General features: G+C 49.7%; 2 protein-coding genes across 3 annotated transcripts in view; one reads left to right on the top strand and one right to left on the bottom strand.

Moving 5' to 3' along the window:
- Window positions 1-3,025: 3,025 nt before the first annotated feature.
- On the bottom strand, window positions 3,026-8,270 carry LOC118589978 (RIMS-binding protein 3-like). The gene is given in 1 exon segment (XM_036197710.1): window positions 3,026-8,270. A coding segment is annotated over 1 exon segment (4,851 nt). The 3' UTR covers window positions 3,026-3,419.
- A 7,271-nt stretch (window positions 8,271-15,541) lies between these two features.
- Window positions 15,542-18,726, top strand: part of Ube2l3 (ubiquitin conjugating enzyme E2 L3) — a 55,792-nt gene continuing 52,607 nt past the window's right edge. The window contains exon 1 of one of the 2 annotated variants that reach the window (XM_036197722.1): window positions 15,542-15,617. In XM_036197722.1, the coding sequence (XP_036053615.1) occupies window positions 15,591-15,617 (27 nt within the window). In that variant the 5' untranslated portion in view covers window positions 15,542-15,590. The remainder of the gene's footprint in view (window positions 15,618-18,726) is intronic. The other variant, XM_036197723.1, reaches the window with a different exon arrangement.

Here is an 18,726-nt window from a genome sequence, read left to right as displayed (position 1 = left end):
ACCAGGGATGTGGCTCAGTGGGTAAAAGTGTTCCCAAACCTAAGGACCTGAGGAAGATTTCTGGGACCCACAGGATAAAAGTGATCATACACTCCAGATTGTTCTCTGACCTTCACATGCATGCCCTTCCCCAATACATGTGTGGGGAGGGGAGCCAGCTGGATTCCAGCCGTGAAAGGTGAAAAAAAAAAAAAAGAAAGGAAAAATCCTGTTTTCTCTGACATAAGGTCTTACAACGTAAATGTGGCCCAAACAGGTCTGCCCTGATAGAATGTTGCAGAATAGACAAGGAAAATGGCGGTGAGAACTCCCTGCAGGGGCCTGGTCACAGCTCTGACTGAAAGCACTCCAGACCCTGTTTCAAAGCAAGTTAGTGGTTAGGAGGAGCTTGGGGGCAGGAAGGGCACTATAGTTTGGTAGATTTAGTTTCAGTTTCTGAAAGGAAAAGTTCCTGGGACTTTTGTTGAGACTGTATAGTTAAAAGTGGTTAAGATGGTGGCCCATATCTTTAATCTCAGCACTCAGGAGGCAGAGGCAGGCAGATCTCTGTGAATTCGAGGCCAGCCTGGTCTACAAAGGGAGTTCCAGGACAGCCAAGGATTGTTACACAGAGAAACCCTGTCTGGAAAAACACAAAAACTTAAAACAAAACAAAACAAAACAAATTTTTTTAAAGAGGCTGTGGTGGCACAGGCCTTTAAGCACTTGGGAGGCAGAGGCAGGTGATCTCTGAATTTGAGGCCAGCCTGTTCTACAGAGTGAGTTCCAGGACAGCCAGGGCTACACAAAGAAACTGTCTCCAAAAATTTTAATTCAAGGTGCTTTTTTAGCATGCTAGGTTTCAGACACAGGGCCTTGCACATTCTAGGCAAATGGTCCACACCAAGTTACATCCCTAATTCTTGCAATACTGAATTTTATATTTTGGTTGCTTTTTACATTTTAATTTTATTTTTAAGGATTTATTTATTTTATGTATATGAGTGTTTTGCCTGCGTGTATGTATGTGCACCATGTGTGCCTGGTGCCACAGAGGCCAGAAGGAAGTATTGGATGCACTAGATCTGGAGGTCCAGGCAGCTGTGAGCAGCCATGTGGAACTGAACCCCGGTCCTCTGGAAGAGCAGCCAGTGCTCTTAGCTGCTGAGTTGTCTCTCCAGCCCCTTCAGTGGTTTGTTGTTGTCGTTTTGATCAGGGAGTGGTACAGGGTCTCTCTCTATAGTTCTGGCTATCCTGTAACTCGATATAGACAGGACTGGCCTTGAACTCACTAAGATCCACCTGCCTCTGCCTCCTGAAAACTGGGATTAAAGGCATAGGCTATTATGCCCAGTGGGGTTTTTTGTTTGCTGGTTTTTGTTTGTTTGGGTTTTTTGTTTGTTTTTGTTTTTGTTTTAATGGAGCTGAGGACTGAACCCAGGGCCTTGCGCTTGCTAGGCAAGCTCTCTACCACTGAGCTAAACTCCCCACCCTGCCCAGTGGGTTTTTATATTTACTGTGCATGTGTATGTAGGCCTGTGAATCCCACGGCACAAGTATGGGTCAAAGGACAACTTGAAAGAGTTCTCTCCTTCCACAATGTGGGTTTGGGGACTGAATTCAAATATGTAAGGTTGGCTGCAGATGCCTTTACATACTGAACCATCAGCCCCAGCATAACAATTTTTAAAAACTTGTGAGGTCTCTAAGATGCCTCAGCAGATAAAGGTGCTTGCTACCAAGCCTAAATCCTTCATTGCATCATTGGGACCCATATGGTGGAAGGAGAGAACTCATTTCCACAAGTTGTTCTCTGATCTACACACACACATACAAATACACTGATTAAAATAGTGGAAGGCATTGTTCACAGCTGGAGTAAGAGAAAAGAAAAGGCCTGCCTGCTCTCCAGAGTCAGAGGTTATGTCCAGCAAGCTGAGCAGTTCACGGTACCCTGATTAGCTGCAGAGCCAGCCTGAGACTATTCCTCCTGGGTCAGAGACTGAAAGAACAATAGCCCTCAGGCCATGGGGACTCGGGTGGATTTCCTCTCCACTCTCAGCTCTCAGATGGTGAAGGAGTGTGTGGCTGTACACCATGGCTTTTAGACCTCTGAGGGGTCTCTGTATTGCCCCCTTCTTCTTCCCACTGTCAGTCAGCAGCCTTCAAGTGTAGGTTAACCTCCTCCACGTGGAACAGAGATAGCTCACTGTTTTTGCCTCGGGGGCTTCCAGTCATTTCTGGCTACACTAGGAAAGGCAGAGTTCTTTCCCTGACAACACTGTTGGATCTGAAGGAAGAATAATAAAGACCGCCCTCCATGTTCACTGGCCTGGAGAGCCCTAAAAGCCCATGGGAGAAGGTGTGTGATTCCAGACATGAACCATTTTTTTCCAATCCCCATAGATCTTTCTGCAAGGTTTGGCATGAAATACTTTCCCAAGCGAATCTCTTACAAAGCATCATGGGGGCAGCATCAGTAAGGAACACTGACTCCACCTAACAGTACAGAGCCCCAGCCCAGGGACTTCTCAGCTATGTCTTTGAGTTCTCTTTAGCTGGATCAGCCTGCCCTGAGTAAGGCTCAGCCTAGGGCAAGGATGTGCCTTCCTTTTCAGGAAAATGCTTCTGCTGCCATTTCACACCCACTGGGCAAAGGGGAACAGAGAGGAGGTATATATGGTCTTGTTCCCTGGGTCATGCTTTAACTTCTGAAGTGCTCTCTTTTTCTATGAATTGTATTTCATGTGCATTCATATGTTTTGTGTGAATGTATGTCTGTGTGAAGGTGTTGAATTCCCTGAAACTGGAGTTATGGGCAGTTATAAGCTGCCATGTGGGTGCTAGGAATCAAACCTGGTTCGTCTGGAAGAGCAGCCAGTGCTCTTAACCGCTGACCACTTCTCCAACCATTCTATGAACATTTTGTTATTTTGTCTTTTTTTCCCCTCCAGAGCTGAGGACCAAACCCAGCTACCACTGAGCTAAATCCCCAACCCCTCTATGAACATTTTGATGAGGGTTAAACATAAAATAGGAAAAATAGTATACTGATTGCTTCTTTATTTTAAGATGCAACTTTTCTTGAGACTTTCATACAAGGCAATGGATGGATAATGTTAGCCTGCTGAAGAAATCATGCCGACCACAGAAAAAGGCAGTTCTAACACCTGTCGTGGTTGTTCATGTCTGAAACAGCCTATCAGACTCTCAGGGCTTGGCTGGCTTAGTTTTCTTTTGGAAATAACCCAGATTCAGTCCCGCCTCTGTTGGACACCTGGATATCTGAGGACTGTTAACACTTTCAGGTGATGCTGCCTGGAGCCAGTGTTGCTCAAGGTGACTGGTGAGGAGGGGTGTTATGTGAAAGTACACGTGCTTGCTTCTCTTTCCAAGGGGTGTGGGCAGCCAGAGGCTACCACCCTACAAAGGAGTCGTGCTTACTCTCCATGGACAGGCAAGTCATCCAGCAGGTGGGCTGGGACCAGGCCTCTGTGTCCACAATACTCACCATAGTAGAATCCCTTATTATCCACAGGCCCATAAACTGTGACCACATCACCAGTCCTCAGCACCAGCTTGCCCTTTGCCCGGACCCCTGCTCTGCCATCCCTGGGGTCATAGTCCAGAGCTGCCACCATTGTCTTTGGGGTCCACAAGGTGGGTGTTCTGGAGTTCCCTTGAAGCATGAAAGGTCCCTGGAAGTTGGTTAGACACTCCAAATCTTCATGTTGAGCCTCAGAATGCAGGTGCCCTTGTGGCAAATGCCACCTCTCCCCAGTCTGCTCAGTGCCCACCTCCACCTCAACTATCAGGTGCCCAGGAATTTTGCCCACTTGTCCATTGCACTCTCCACGGTAGAAGCCATGGGGATCCCGTGAGCCCCACACTCTCAGCAACTGTCCTTTCCGGAACACCAGCTCCTCCTCTGTAGCCTTGGAGTTGACAGACATCACCAGGGGGCTGTGATCGAAGAGGGCCATAAAGACCCTGACTGGGCTGTTAGCTTCTGTCCCCAGCTGCTCTGGGACACCACAGGCCATCTTAATGACTTTGCTGGTTGGCACTGGGCACAGCATTGAGGTAGGCTCCTGAAACTGGCACTCTCTCTTGCCTCCTGGAGTCTCCTGTCTTTGTCCACTTTGGAACTGGTTCTTTTTTTGCCCGAGCTTCTCTGTGCACCGAGAACTTAAACACAGAGCCTCCTTCTCCTCCAAAACATGATGGAGGTCAGCTGTCAGGCACAGGATGGAGCCTTGCTGGTGAGGAGGGAGCATTGGGGCATACTGCTTTTGAAGAAGGGCTTTCTCAAGGTCAGGCTTCTCTGAACACAGTCCTTCCCTGGGCACAATCTCTGGGGAGAGATGGATGAATCCTGGAGCAGGTCTTCCACTGATGCACGTGTGCAAAGAGCGGCCTTCGTCCACCCCAGACTGGCCAAAAAGCAGAGGTGGCTTGTGCTTCTGGGGACTCTCCTGAAAAGATGGGCCCTTTTCACAGTCCTTCCAGGCTACCTGGACTGGGTTGTCTGCCCCTTCTGAGCTCAGGCTGGATACTGGTGAATGCTTCCTTGGGGGTTCCTCAGGGAATGTTTCTAAAAACTTAGCCTGAGGCTCCTCACAGCTTCTAGGGTTATGGGGGCTGGGCTTGGTAGTCAGAGAAGCTTGACCAACAGGGAAAACAACTCTGCAGGTAGAAGGGTCACCATCTGTGAGGCTAAAGGGAGGTGTCTCCAGGAACGGGTAACAAGAGAAACAGTCCTCGGGGATCTGAGCTGGTACAGAATCCAGAGACTCACCATAGAGTGACATGGTCCTCACAGAAACCTTCTGACATGCTAGGGGAACATGAAGCTGGGAAAATTCTAGCAAGGTGTTTCCAGCAGTGGCATCAGCAACTTCTGTCACCTTGAACCCATCCACATACACAGCATAACCAGTGACCTGCACTCCATTGGAGGACCCAGCTGAGTCAATAGTCACAGGGAGCCAACTGACCACCAGGACACCTGGAGAGGCATGGTGCTCCACCAGCACATCCAAAGGAGGGTCAGGGGGTCCTGCTAAAGGGGTATCAAAAGTTACAGTGGAGGACATTGTTTCCCAGAGCACCTGTAGCAGGTCCCTAGGTAGCTGCACCCCCACTCTCACCCGGTACCGTGTGCCAGGATGTAGGCCTTGGAAGGTGTAGCAGCTCACACCTGAGGGAGTCAGGGTATGCTCTTCATCTTCCAGGTACACCACATGGGGGTATCTATTGCTGCCAGAGGCCCATGTAATCGTGGCAGAGTTAGCTGTGACATTCTGTAGCTGTAATTGCATGGGGGCCAGACAGAATACTCCTTTAGCCTCCAGAAGAGGTCTGGAGAAACTCTGCTCATCCATGTTAGGTTTCAAGCCCAGCCAGCAGGCTTCTGTCTTGGTTTCCAAAATCTTTACTGCCATATCTGTCTTAGTGTTGGCCCTTCCCACCTGGCACAGGCCTCTCTCCAGTGACCCCTTAACTTCCCCAAGTAATAGGGGGCCTTTCTTCAAGGCTTTGCTGTGCTCAGCTGGTAGTGCAGTGGGACCGAGTTCCGGGGACTTGGGGAGTAGGTGGCTCAGGACAGGGCTTCCTGAGATCTGTTCCACCAAGTTGGAGGGCACCAGACCGTGCTGCCCATTCACAAGCTCCCCTTCATAGAAACCGTCCTCATTCATGTCCCCAAAGACATATACATGATCTCCGGCTGTGAGGGGCAGCTCGCCTTGAGAATGCTCACTTGGCCCTTCAAACGGATTGTAGCTATACCTAGCCAAGAAGATCTTGAGCTTGGGAGTGGTGGGAGCCTCAGCGCTCCTCATTTCCAGGGGAGTGGACACACTGTCTGGTTCTAAATCATCCACTTCACTTGCTGTGTCCATGTCCAGAGAAAGGCAAGATGGCACTGTAGCCCACATGGACTCTACCTCAGAGGAGGAATTTGAGTGTGAACTGGTTTTCTTGGCTTGGGGCCTGGAGTCCAGAGGCTGACTGGTAGGATTTTTGTCTGACACTTGGAGGACACCAGCTGGCTCCCCAAAGGTAACTGAGTTCTCCTGCTGGGGGAGACAAACGGGAGGTTGTATGTCTTTGGTAGGCAGTGACAATGCATGTTCTTCAGACTTTGGCTTGAACTTGGACCTCCTGCTACCCCTGGCTTGGGACTCCGAAGCTTGGGTGGTCTCCAGTGTCTCCGGGGGTTGGCCAGGCTGACACTGCAACCCCTGCATCTCTTTCCCGGAAGCCTGGAGGTCACTCGGGGCTTTATTTTGGTAGTACTGCAGCTGCCACCACCTGTCTTGCACATATCCCGCATGTTGCAGCAGCTGCTCAGCCAGCAGGCCATTGGCTTCGAGTTCCCGCCTCAGCCTGGCGTGGTTTTGCTGCCGGGGAACATTGCTGTTCTCATTTGCCATCTTCTTCACCCAGTTGGCCAGAGCCTGCAGCCTCATGTTCTCCTCTGACAGCCTGGCACCCTTGTGCAGAGCAGCCTGCAGTTGTGCCTCTTTCTCCTCCTAGCGCCGCTCTGCTGCGGCTGCCTGAGCGCTCAGCTTCTCACATTCCCGCCACTGTGCACCCAGCTGCTGCTCCAGAGTCTGCACCTGGTGTCGTGCTGTCTCGGCGGGTGAGCTGAGGCTGCCTGCGTCCGCCCGGGCGCCGCCGGCTTTACTCTGATGTAGAGTCAACTGTCTTTGCAGACGCAGCACTTCCCGCTGAGACTCACGCTGCAGCCGGTCCAAGTCATTGATGTTGCACCATTGCGCGCAGGTGGTGTCCTCTCCAGGAAGCGAAAAGCTGCAGAGGTCCGCGGCGATGAGCGCCAGCAGCAGGTGGCACTCTCGCCTCAGTGCTTCGATCTGCAGGTCCTTGGCTTGCAGCACGCCAGCCTGTTCTGACAGGTCCTGAGCGCGATGATGGGCAAACACTTGGCCCAGGTCCTGCAGGCTCTCACCAGGTACAGGAGCGCTCACGGCCCGAAGGTTGGTCTCCTGCAGCTTGCGGGCCCTGTCTTCAAGACGCTGAGCGAGATGGGTCAGCTCTGCGTGCTTCACCTTGAACCACTTCACTTTCTCATGGGCCTCATCGGAGAAGCCCGCGCGCCGCAGCTGCAAGTTCTCTTCGCGCAGGCCACAGCAGCGGCGAATCAGCACCTGCAATGCCTCGCGCAGGTCACAGCATCGGCGAACCAGCACTTGCAATGCCTCGGCCAACTCTGAGTTCTGCCTCACCAGTTCGTTGTAGTCCTGACCGAGCTTGTTCTCGGGTCTTTCTTCCTGCAGGTCAGTAGGTTTTCTATGTATTGATGGTAGCTGGGGCGGCGGATGGGGACTGGAGGTGTCTGAGATGGGTGCGCTGGTCGGAGAGGCTCCTATCTCGGACTCGGAAGCCCGGGGACAACTCAGTGTGCTGTCGAGTGAGCAGGAATGTGCTGTTGCTAAGTATTCGAGGGAGCTGGCGCGTGTGGGCAGCAGGTCGTTTGGAGAGCTAACCCTGACGCCACTGCTCAGGCTTTCGAGAGATCCGAGGCGACGAGCAGGCTTTGGGGTGCCACGAGTGTTGCTCTGGGCTTCTAGGGGTGGCTCTTCCAAAGGATGCGCGGCTTGGGGGTCCGTGAGTTCCCGCAAAGCAGGCTGCCAGCGGAAGTGATCTACTATGTATTTACAAAAGAGCTGGCGCTCCGCGTCCAGCGCCGCCTGCAGGTGGCGGATACGCGCGGCTTGCTCGCCGTCGGTCTCCCAGCGCAGCAGCGCCAGCACTTCCTGCAGGCGACAGTGGCATTGAGCCGCGGAGGCTTCGGGTGCCCCCGAACGTCCGCAGTAACCGCGGTTCACTAGCTCCTGGGCCAGTTGGCGCTGGAGTTCCCGAGCCTGGCGCACTATAACATCGCGCTCCTGGTGCAGCAGCTGCTGCAGCTGCCGAAGCTCTGCCTCCTTCCAGCGCAGCAGCTGCCTGATCTCGGCCTCACGCTCGCGCTGCACCTCCTCCTGCAGCTGCCGCAGCTCCCGGAGGCGTCGAGCCTCCCACTTAGAGCGCAGATGGTCAGCCAGCTGCTGCCGCTCCTGCTCGGCGGACTCCCGCAGCTGGCGCGACTGGGTCGCAAAACGCCGCCGTTCCGCCCGGCTGCGCGCGCGCTCGGCCTCCAGCTCTGCCCGCAGTTTTTCTAACTCTCGCCTCTGCTCCTCCAGCACTGCTGCCGCTGGGCCAGGACTGCCTGGCTTCTTGGGCGGCGCGCGGCCACCACCCAAGGGAGTGGGTGAATCCTTTGTCATTGTGGCCGCAGCAGGGCAAAGAAGCCAGAGCTAGCTTGGAAGGCCAGTTAGCCAACGGCCGCCGCCCCCGGCCGCTGCCAACCGCCCCGCGCGCCCCTTCCGGCCGCCCTAGGGACCCTCTGCGCGCCCCTTCCGCCTTGGTGGTGGTGGGGTGTCTCTCTTACAACCTGCGGCTTCTCCCTAGGCAGGGCGCGACTCCTGAGACTCCTTTCAAACTGGCCTCGGGATACCTTGGGCATATTTTTGAGTTCACACTTCATCTGCTTCATGGCTTTTGTGACGCATTCTACTCTCTGCTGGACACTGTGCAATCCCAGTGAGATTACCCAGAGTGGCTATAACATTTCTGTGCCTACTCTTCCAAGGACCCCAGCTTGCTAACCGTTTTCATACATCAACTGAAACTTTTATGTCTTTTTTAAAAAATTTATTTATTTATTATGTATCCCTGCATGCCAGAAGAGGGCACCAGATCTCATTATGAGTGGTTGTGAGCCACCATGTGGTTGCTGGGAATTGAACTCAGGACCTCTGGAAGAGCAGTCGGTGCTCTTAACCATCTCTCCAGCCCACTTTTATGTCTTTTTACAAATGAGAAGTCACTATGCTTGGGCTTAGTGTCATCTGAGGCACCTATCTTTCAAGACTTGGGATTTGTACCTGCATACCAGTGAAGTATTCTCTTACTGAGTTCCAGCCTCAGCCCTTTGATGGCCTTGAACTTCTCATTCTCATGTTCCTACCGCTCAAGAGCCAGAATGGTGCTATCACTACTGGCTTCCTGTTTTTGTTTTTCTGAGACAGGGTTTCTTTGTGTAGCCTGACTGTCCTAGAACTAGCTCTGTAGACCAGGCTGGCCTTGAACTCCCTGCCTCCGCTTCCCAAGGGCTGAGATTAAAGGCCTGTGCCAGCATCACCTGGCACCACTGGCTTCTTGATTCATCTTTACCTTCATCTAGTAAGGATGCTCAGAGATGAACTTTCCATGGCCACACAGCTGGGAAGTAGCTAAGTGGGGATTCAGACTAGCAAAATTCTACCTCCAAAGTCCATGAGTATCCTCTCTCTAATTGCTCCATCTCAGGGTCACTTGTGAGGACTCCCTTCTCAGTATTTTAGCAAGGCCATTTACAATTCTGTCTCAGCCTCACTTGTTATTTGCACTGAAAAAAAAATTTTTTTGACAAGGTTTCTCTGTGAAGCTTTGGAGCCTGTCCTGAAACTCACTCTGTAGCCCAAGCTGGCCTCACAGAGATCTGCCTGCCTCTGCCTCTCAAGTGCTGGGATTAAAGATGTGTGCCACCACCAACCGGCTTTTACACTGAATTTTTAAAGTTTTTCTTATGATTTTTTAAAAATTTTGTGTGCAGTGGTATTTTGCTTACATGTCTGTGTGAGGGGATTGAATCCCCTAAAGTGGAGTTAGAGATAGTTGTGGGTGGACATGTGGGTGTTGGGAATTGAACCATGGTCCTCTGGAAGAGCAGCTTTTAACCACTAAGACATCTCTGCAGCCCCTGCACTGAATTTTTAGATTAACCAGTGCAGTGGTGGAAGCTCAAAGCTTCTTAAGTTTTTTCCAGCCTGGGTCCTGTCTTGGACATATGTCTGAGGACTTTTCTTTGTTCCTATGTTATTTTGTTTGTCTGTTGGTTTTGAAACAGGGTCTCTCTTCATAGCCCTGGCTGTCCTGGAACTCACTAGGTAGACAAGACTGGCCTCCAACTCACAGAGATCTGCCTGCCTCCACCTCTTGAGTGCTGGGATTGCAGGAGTTGACCACCATGTCTTATATCTGAGCCTTTGAATCAGAAAGGAGGCAATGACTGAGGCTTGATTGCACCCAGAACCACAACCATGCTAGACAAATGTTATACCACTGAGATACATATACTCAGCTTCTGTGTGTGTGTGTGTGTGTGTGTGTGTGTGTGTGTGTGTGTGTTGGAGATAAGGTCATGCTATGGAAGTTGTTATGTAGACCTGGCTGTGTAGATGAGGCTGACCTCAAACTCACAGAGATCAGCCTGCCTCTGCCTTTCTTTTCTTTTCTTTTTTTTCTTTTCTTTTCTTCTCTTCTCTTCTTTTCTCTTATTTCCTTTTCTTTTCTCTTCTTTCCTTTCTTTTTCTTTTCTTTCTTTTTTTGGTTTTTTTTTGAGACAGGGTTTCTCTGTGTATCTTTGGAGCCTGTCCTGGAACTCACTCTGTAGCCCAGGCTGGCCTTGAACTCACAGAGATCTGCCTGGCTCTGCCTACCGAGTGCTGGGATTACAGGCGTGTGCCACCACCGCCTGTGCCTCTGCCTTTCAAGTACTGAGATTAAGAGTATGTGCCTGCCACCATACCCAGCTTATTTATTATTATTATTATTATTATTATTATTATTAATTTATTTTTTTTTTTTTTTGGAGATGAGGATCGAACCCAGGGCCTTGTGCTTGCTAGGCAAGAGCTCTACCACTGAGCTAAATCCCCAACCCCATTATTATTAATTTTTAAATTTTTTTGAGACAGGATTTCTCTGTGTATCACTGGCTTTCCTGGAACTATGTAGACCAGACTGGGCCTCCACTCACAGAGATTTGCCTGCCTCTCCCTCCTGAGTGCTGAGAGTAAAGGCATGTTCCCCCACCTTCTAGATCCCTTTAAAGCTGGATAAAGACCTAGGACCAGACGGACAGGAAGGACAGATGATGCTGTCCAACTTGGTCTTCTGGCCTGCTTAGCTCCAACACTTGGATACCACCTGTCAGCAGGGCCTGGAGCTTCAGGGTGTATACTGGCCATCAGGGTGTTGGGCAGAGGCCGCAAGATGCAAGGAGTGAAGGCCAGTCTTCAGCCAGGTTGTTGGCAAGGTCCATTCCCCAAAGGAGATGCAACAGACTCTCCTCCTTCCCCCAAAGAGAAACAAGACTCCCCCCACACACACACACAAATCACCTATGTACTTCTTCTTTTTTTTTTTTTTTTAAGATTTATTTATTATGTATACAGTATTCTGCCTGCATGTGTCCCTGCAGGCCAGAAGAGGACACCAGATCTCATGATAGATGGTTGTGAGCCACCATGTGGTTGCTGGGAATTGAACTCAGGACCTCTGGAAGAGCAGTTGGTGCTCTTCACCACTGAGCCATCTCTCCAGCCCACCTATGTACTTTCTTCTGGCTATTTTTGTGGCTCATAAACTCTCCTTCAGTCTGGTTCCTTCCTCTTCTCTAGGCCTTGGCATTAAGTGGCTTACAAGGAACACACCAACACCTGGCATTCTGTATTCATACATTCCATCAGAAACTCCTTATGGTGCCTGCCTAGCCTAGGAAGCACTGGGCCTTACAACTAAGGTGTGTACTCAGCACCTGACCTTCTGATTGCTATACTTATTTTCCATACCAGAGTCCCCTGAGCCTATAGCAAATACCGGTGGGAAACAAAAACATGAGAATTATGGTTCAGGATAGTCATTTCCAGAGCTGACGCAGATGTGGTGTGAGGGGGGCAAGTGAGAAAGTAGGATAATGTCCTTAGCCTTGACTTTGTCATGGGTTACAAGGGTCATTTTTTTTCTTTTCTTTTTTTTTTTAATTAAAATGTTTTCCATTTTACATACCAACTCCAGTTCCCCCTCCCTTCACTTCCCCTGCCTCCTCACCTCCCTCCCACTCTACCCCCATCCACTCCTCAGAGTGGGTAAGGCCTCCCATGGTAGTCAACAAAGTCTGGCATACCAAGTTGAAGGAGAGCCTAGCCCCTCCCCATTGTATCAAGGCTGAGCAAGGTATCCCACCACAGGGAATGGGCTCCAAAAAGCCAGTTCATGCACCTAGCATAAGTCCTGGTCCTGCTGCCAGGGACCCCACAAACAGAACAAGCCACACAACTGTCACCCACATGCAGCGGGCCTAGTTCGGTCCCGTGCAGGTTCCCGGGCTGTCAGTCCAGAGTCAGTGAGTTCCAACTAGCACCCGTCAGCTGTCTCTGTGGGTTTCCCCATCGTGATCTTGACCCCTTCTTCTTCCTCTTCTTCTTTTGTTTTTTTGTTTTTTGTTTTGTTTTTGTATGTGGAGCTGAGGATCAAACCCAGGCCCTTGCGCTTGCTAGGCAAGCACTCTACCATTGAGCTAAATCCCCAACCCCTGTTTTTTGGTTTTTTTTGAATGCCAAATGCCATTTATTGAAGGAGGGAGGAGGTCTTACAGTACAATGGGAGAACCCTGGAGGGCAGAAGAAGTTTGCTTCTGATTTTTTTTTTTTTTTTTTTTTTTTTTTTGAGCTAAGGATTGAATCCCTAGGCATGCGCTCTACCACTGAGCTAAATCCCCAACTCTGTTTCTGATGTTTTACAATCTTGCATCTAAACTGTTAACGCCCAATATGCAGGATACACAGACAAGGAACATCCCTTAAGCATTCAGGAGGGTGGAATCTCGCAGGGAATTAGCATAGGGAGGATATTATAAGGATCATTTTTATGGAGCCCTTACGGGGAGGGCACTGCTTTACAGAGAGGATCCATGGTGTAGGTGGCTTTCCAGGGCACCTGGCAACTAGCTTGTTATTTCATGGTGGTGGGGTGGTTTCACAGCTTGTGTGACTTGCTGCAGCCTTAAGTGGGACCTCAGGCAGGTAGGTCTGTCACAGGGGGAGGGTTTGAAATGGATCATTAGAGTCCCTACAGTCATCATCTGGGCTAGTCATGCCAGAACCCTCTCAGCATGTCAGAGGTGTTCCAGAAGATGGTGGAGTGTCTTTCTTGGTCTCCACTCTGTTCTTTTGTGAGACTCAGGACACCACTGTACACAAGCTATATGAGAGTTACTGTTTTCTCTGAATCTCTGAATCTGAATATGTATGTACCACTAGGTGTATGTAGTGCCCTCAGAAGCCAGAAGAGAGTCTCAGATACCCTGAGATTAGAGATAATTGTTATAGATGGTTGTGAGCCATAATATGGGTGGTAGAAATCAAATTTTGGGGCTGGAGAGATGGCTCAGAGGTTAAGAGCACTGGCTGTTCTCCCAAAGGTCCTGAGTTCAATTCCTAGCAACCACATGGTGGCTCACAATCCTCTAAAATGAGATCTGGTGCCCTCTTCTGGCTAGCAGGCATACATGCAGGCAGAACACTATAAATAATGAGCAAATAAATCTGAAAAAAAAAAAAAAAGAAATCAAACTTGGGTCCTCTGGACCAGCAGCACCCGTGTGTGTGTGTGTGTGTGTGTGTGTGTGTGTGTGTGTGTGTGTGCATACATTCTCATACATGTTTGTGGGAAAATAAGAGGTCACTGATTCTCTTCTTCTACCAGACTACATAGCAAGCCTTTTTCTTAAACAGCAACAACAAACAAACAAACAGAAAAGACTTATATTGTTTGAAACAACTTTGACAGCCTCTGAGTTAAATGCCCTCCTGAAAGAATAGTTTGAGTCAGCCAATGGATAGCAAGGCGTTCTCCTCACACCTCAGCTGGCCTCACATTGCCAGCTCTGTATTTCTTATAGTGTCTCCTTAGAGCCCCAGCCCTTCTTGAAACATGGGGTCTGAGATCTCTGTGGCCTAGTACACCACTCCTCACTGGTGTCATGTGATTTCTCTTGGGAGACTATTCATCCTAGATAGAAAGGGCACCAGAAGACCGAAGGAGATTCCTGCTGAGGAGTTGATATGTTACTGATGGGAGTACAGGTAACTCAAAGGCACTCCCAGCACTTGGAGTTTAAGGTCATCTTCGGTTTAAATAGTGAATTTTGAGGCCACCCTGGGCTACAGGAGACCTTATCTACATCTCAATTTCCCCCAACAAAACCTCTGCGCTGGCAAAACACTGCCTGTGGTTAGCATCTAGTAGTTTCGTTCTCTTTGGCTCTTTCTGCTTCACTCTCTAAACTGCTAGAGTCATGAGATGATAAGTGTGTGACACTACTTTTGACAGCTACTACTATTTTTGAGATAGATTCATCCTATGTAGCCTAGGCTGGCTACAACTTAATAGTCCTGCCTACCTCTCAAGTGCCAGAGTTAAAGGCATAATCCACTTATGTTTGGCTGTTTTTTTTGTTTTGTTTTGTTTTTGTTTTTTGTTTTTTGTTTGGTTAAGATTTATTATTTATTATGTATACAGAAGAGGGCGCCAGATCTCATTACAGATGGTTGTGAGTCACCATGTGGTTGCTGGGAATTAACTCAGGACCTCTCGAAGAACAGTTGGTGCTCTTTATTTTTTCGAGACAGGGTTTCTCTGTGTAGCTTTGCGCCTTCCCTGGATCTCGCTTGGTAGACCAGGCTGGCCTCGAACTCACAAAGATCCGCCTGGCTCTGCCTCCCGAGTGCTGGGACTAAAGGCGTGCGCCACCACCGCCCTCTGAACCATCTCTCCAGCCCCGCTGTGTGTCTCTCCCTCCCTCCCTCCCTCTCTCTGTCTCTCTCTCTCTGGTTTTTTGAGACAGGGTTTCTCTGTAGCTTTGGAGTCTATCCTGGACTAGCTCTGTAGACCAGGCTGGCCTCGAACTCACAGAGATCCACCTGCCTTTGCCTCCCGAGTGCTGGGATTACAGGTGTGCACCACCACCGCCCAGCATGCTCTCTTATTCATACTATTTCTTCAGTGAGACTTCCTGAAAGTAGATTCTTGTAGTTACTTGTGTGTGGAGGCTGTAATGTGAAAGTCACACAACACACACACACACACACGCACACACGCACGCACGCACGCACGCACGCACGCACACGCATGCACGCACACGCACGCACAGACCTGAGGGCCACAGTTGTTTTTCCATGCTTGCACTTCACAGATTTTCTTTTTGAATCTGAGGCTCACCCATTTAGTTAGACTGGTTAGACAGAGAACCTCAGGGATCTGCCTGTATCTGTCCTCCTCTAGTGCTTGCTTTTTATGTGGGTATCTAAACCCAGGTCCTACTTGGACATGCAGGCACTTTACCGACAGTATCACCTCTTCAGTCCCACAGTCATTTTCTCATCTCCCAGTTTTATTTCTTCACAGTGTTTAGCAGTGCCTGAAATATCTTGATTATTCAATTATTTTATGTACACAATATTTATAGTGCACCTACTACGTGCCAGGCACCGTATGTATTGGCCGTCGGATTGGAGGCTACATAAGGCAAAGGCCTTTAGTTACCCGGGTCATTTATGTCTACACAGGACTCCCCAGCACCGGGATCCGCACACAGTAGGCACACGCCTCTGCTCGGCGCTCTTCCCGGTTCGCCCCTCCCCCGTTCCAGGAAGTGAGGGGGTTCTAGCCGCCTGGCCTACCGCGATGCATTTTGGGAAAGCAGCAGCACCAGATCCAAGATGGCGGCCAGCAGGAGGCTGATGAAGGTAAAAGCCATTCTCTGGCGCTGGCCAGGCGGGGGGCGGCGTCCCCGGGCCGGGACCCCCACGCGGGCCGCGGCTCCTTGGGGCGTCGCCACCCTCCATCCCTGGTTACGTGGCTCCGCAGTGCCGCTGTGCCGCGTGTGGAGGAGAGCTCTAACGGGGCCGCCTAGGCCGCAGCCTGGGCGGGAGCGCAAGGCCGCGCCGGGAGCCGCCGCCGCCGCCGGCCCCTCGGATCAGCTTGGGCAGTTCTCGCGCCCCCTCCTCCCGGAGCGGAGCCGGGCCCTCCGTCGCAGCGGCCGCGGTCCGGGTCGAGGACGCCGTTGATGTGTGGGCCGGGCCTGGAGGCCCCAAGCTGGGCGCCCTCGGGGAAGAAAGCCGGAGCCCCGGCTGGGAGTCCGCGCCGCGGAGCCGCCCGGTCCTGGGCCGCGGTCGCCGGACTCTGAGCCCCGTTCCGCCAGCCCACAGCTCCGGGACTGGGAGGCTGCGAGGCCCGAGACGGGAAAGGAAGGAGGAGGGCAGGCGGCCAAAGTTAGGTCAGTTAGTTGGTGGTCTTTTGAAATTGTGTTGGGTCCTCGCAAACTGTCGCCTTGTGACTGCAGAGTCACACAGCGGACAAGTTCCAACTCTAGGAAGGCGTGGGGTCGTCCCCCGTCGCAGCTGGGCTCTCCTTCCTATCCACCTCTTAGTCATCCTGATCTCCTTCCCCCGATGAAGCAAAGTGACATTTTTGAGGTGGGGGTGGGGGTTGGCTTCTGTCGTTCGAATCAAAACCGGCCAAAGTTTACAAAAATAACTTGGTGTACGCACTTTGTATCTTGAATGTAGCAGAGTGTCATCTCACTAATTGGCTCCTTTGGTGAGACATCCATGTGCTCAGTTGATTTCGGTTTTTCACTGGTAGATTTGCCGACATCCTCTAAAGATAACCCCGCCAGTGTTTGAGTGCTACCTGGTAATGCAGTGGAGCTACCGCCTGACCGGAAATAGGAAAGCCAGGGAGCTGGCCCCTGAGAACAGATAGCTGGGCCTCATCCTGGCCCGAGTTGTATTTGGTTGATGGAGTCACTGGAAACAAAAAACCGTTTATTCACTGAAACCTAGAGAGAACATTTAACTAAAACTAGAGTGGAAATGGGCACAAAACAATTGTGACCAAGCTCCTTATCTGCTCTGCACTCCATCATTTTCCTAAATGAAAGGAATGCTAATCACTTCCGTGTTCAAATTCCCCAAAGTTGTCGTGCCTCTAGACTTGTAGATTTCAATTTAGGAAGATATGTGAATGCATGTTGTTTCTCCTGATTTTATTGAAATTACTTGAATTCATTCCCCTCTTTCAGGTACCCTTCTACATATTTACTTTTCTCTGACTACCCTTCATGGACTGGAGTTCTTTTCTCTAAAGCAAGTGTTTAATTTTTCCTTCTGGCTAAAATCCTCTATGGTCTTGTCTGAAACAATTAATTTTAACTTTAAAAATTTAAAAAGAAATTATTAATTTTAATTTTATATGCATTGGTCTTTTACCTGCATGTATGTCCGATCTGTGTGAGGGTGTTGGATCCCATGGAACTGGAGTTACAGACAGTTGTGAGCTGCCTTGGGGGTGCTGGGAATTGAAGCAGGTCCTCTGAAAGAGCAGTCAGTGCTCTCTCTCCAGCTCTCCTAACTTCTTTAAAAATGTTAAGGTGCATTTCTTTCTTTTCTTTTTGGTTTTTCCAGACCAAAAAGTTTGGTGGCTATCCTGGAACTCACTCTGTAGACCAGGCTGGCTTTGGACTCACAGAGATCCACCTGCCTCTGCCTCCCAAGTGCTGGGATTAAAGGCATGTGCCACCACTGCTGGGCCATTTCTTGATATGTGTGTGTGGACAATATGATGTGCCTCAGCATCCATGTGGAGGAACTTGTTAGTTCTCTCCTTCCACTCTATGGCTTCAGTGTGGTCCACTCAGGTGGGTAGGCTTACTACACTGTCCCATTTTAACTTACTTGGCATAAAAGACCTTTCATTCTTTTATTTGTTCGTTTGTTTTGAGACAGGGTTTCTAAGAAAGACCTTTCTTAGGGATCAGTCTCTTGGTCTCACTCCAACTTAAGAGGTTCTGGATGCTTTTGCACCTAATTATTGCAACAACTACCAATTTTCCAGTTTTTATTGTGTGCTTCATGTTCATGATGGTGTTTAGTCTTCCTTTTGAGTTAGATATTATCATTCCAATTCTGTAGATGAGAAAAGAGAATGCAGACAGATTCTTTGGCTTGCCTCTGACTACCCCACAAAGGAGAAAATAGTATGTGATGTAACTAATTTCTGTGAGTCAGTCCCAGACAAAGCTTAATGATGGTACTCACTTTGTGATCTCCCCTTTGTATGTGTGTTTGGCCTGAGAAAAAGCAGTCTTCCCAATTTGCTCTCCTTCCAGAGGAGTCCTTGGGGTCACCACCTATCCCTGCAACTGCGAGCTTCCCCTCCAACATGGAACTACATTTCTCTTTGTAACAGTCAGATTTCTGTCGTATGCTGTGTTTTCTGTTTCTGAAGGGCAGGAATTGGCTTTGTTCAGTTTTTTCTTTTTGCCTCTTGTTTTTGGAGACAAAGGCCTTTCTCTCTGTATTCCAGGCTGACTTCAAATTCAAAGTAATTCTCCTGCCTCAGCCTCCTGACTGCTAGAATTACAGGAGTGAACCACCTAATTTCATTCTGGTATCTCCCTTGTCTAGCCCTATTGACCTAGTTTGGAATCCCTAGGCTGTCAGACATCTAGGAGGGGAATTATAGTTTTTAAATTGTTTTCAAAAATTTGAGCTCAGGAAAAAGTTTAAGTACTTACTAATTCAAGCTTATTTTACTTAAGTTCTTTTTTGTTTTCTACACTCAAAATTAGTCTGTTGTCACCTCTATTTTTGCAAATGAAGCAGTTTTGAGTTTGGATAGATTGAGAGAGTTGTAACTAAGGAGGAATGGTAGATCATGGTGAGGTGAGATGATGAACTTAGTCTCCCTGGCTTCAAGTGTGAAATCCTGCATTCTTTGCCAGATTGCCTCCATTTTTTTCTTCAAGGCTCAGGGAAGGGTGTGTGTGTGTGTGTGTGTGTGTGTGTGTGTGTG

Source organism: Onychomys torridus, chromosome 8 (assembly GCF_903995425.1).
Source record: "Onychomys torridus chromosome 8, mOncTor1.1, whole genome shotgun sequence".
NCBI classification, from domain to species: domain Eukaryota; kingdom Metazoa; phylum Chordata; class Mammalia; order Rodentia; family Cricetidae; genus Onychomys; species Onychomys torridus.
This window is presented reverse-complemented; position numbering and strand designations above follow the sequence as displayed.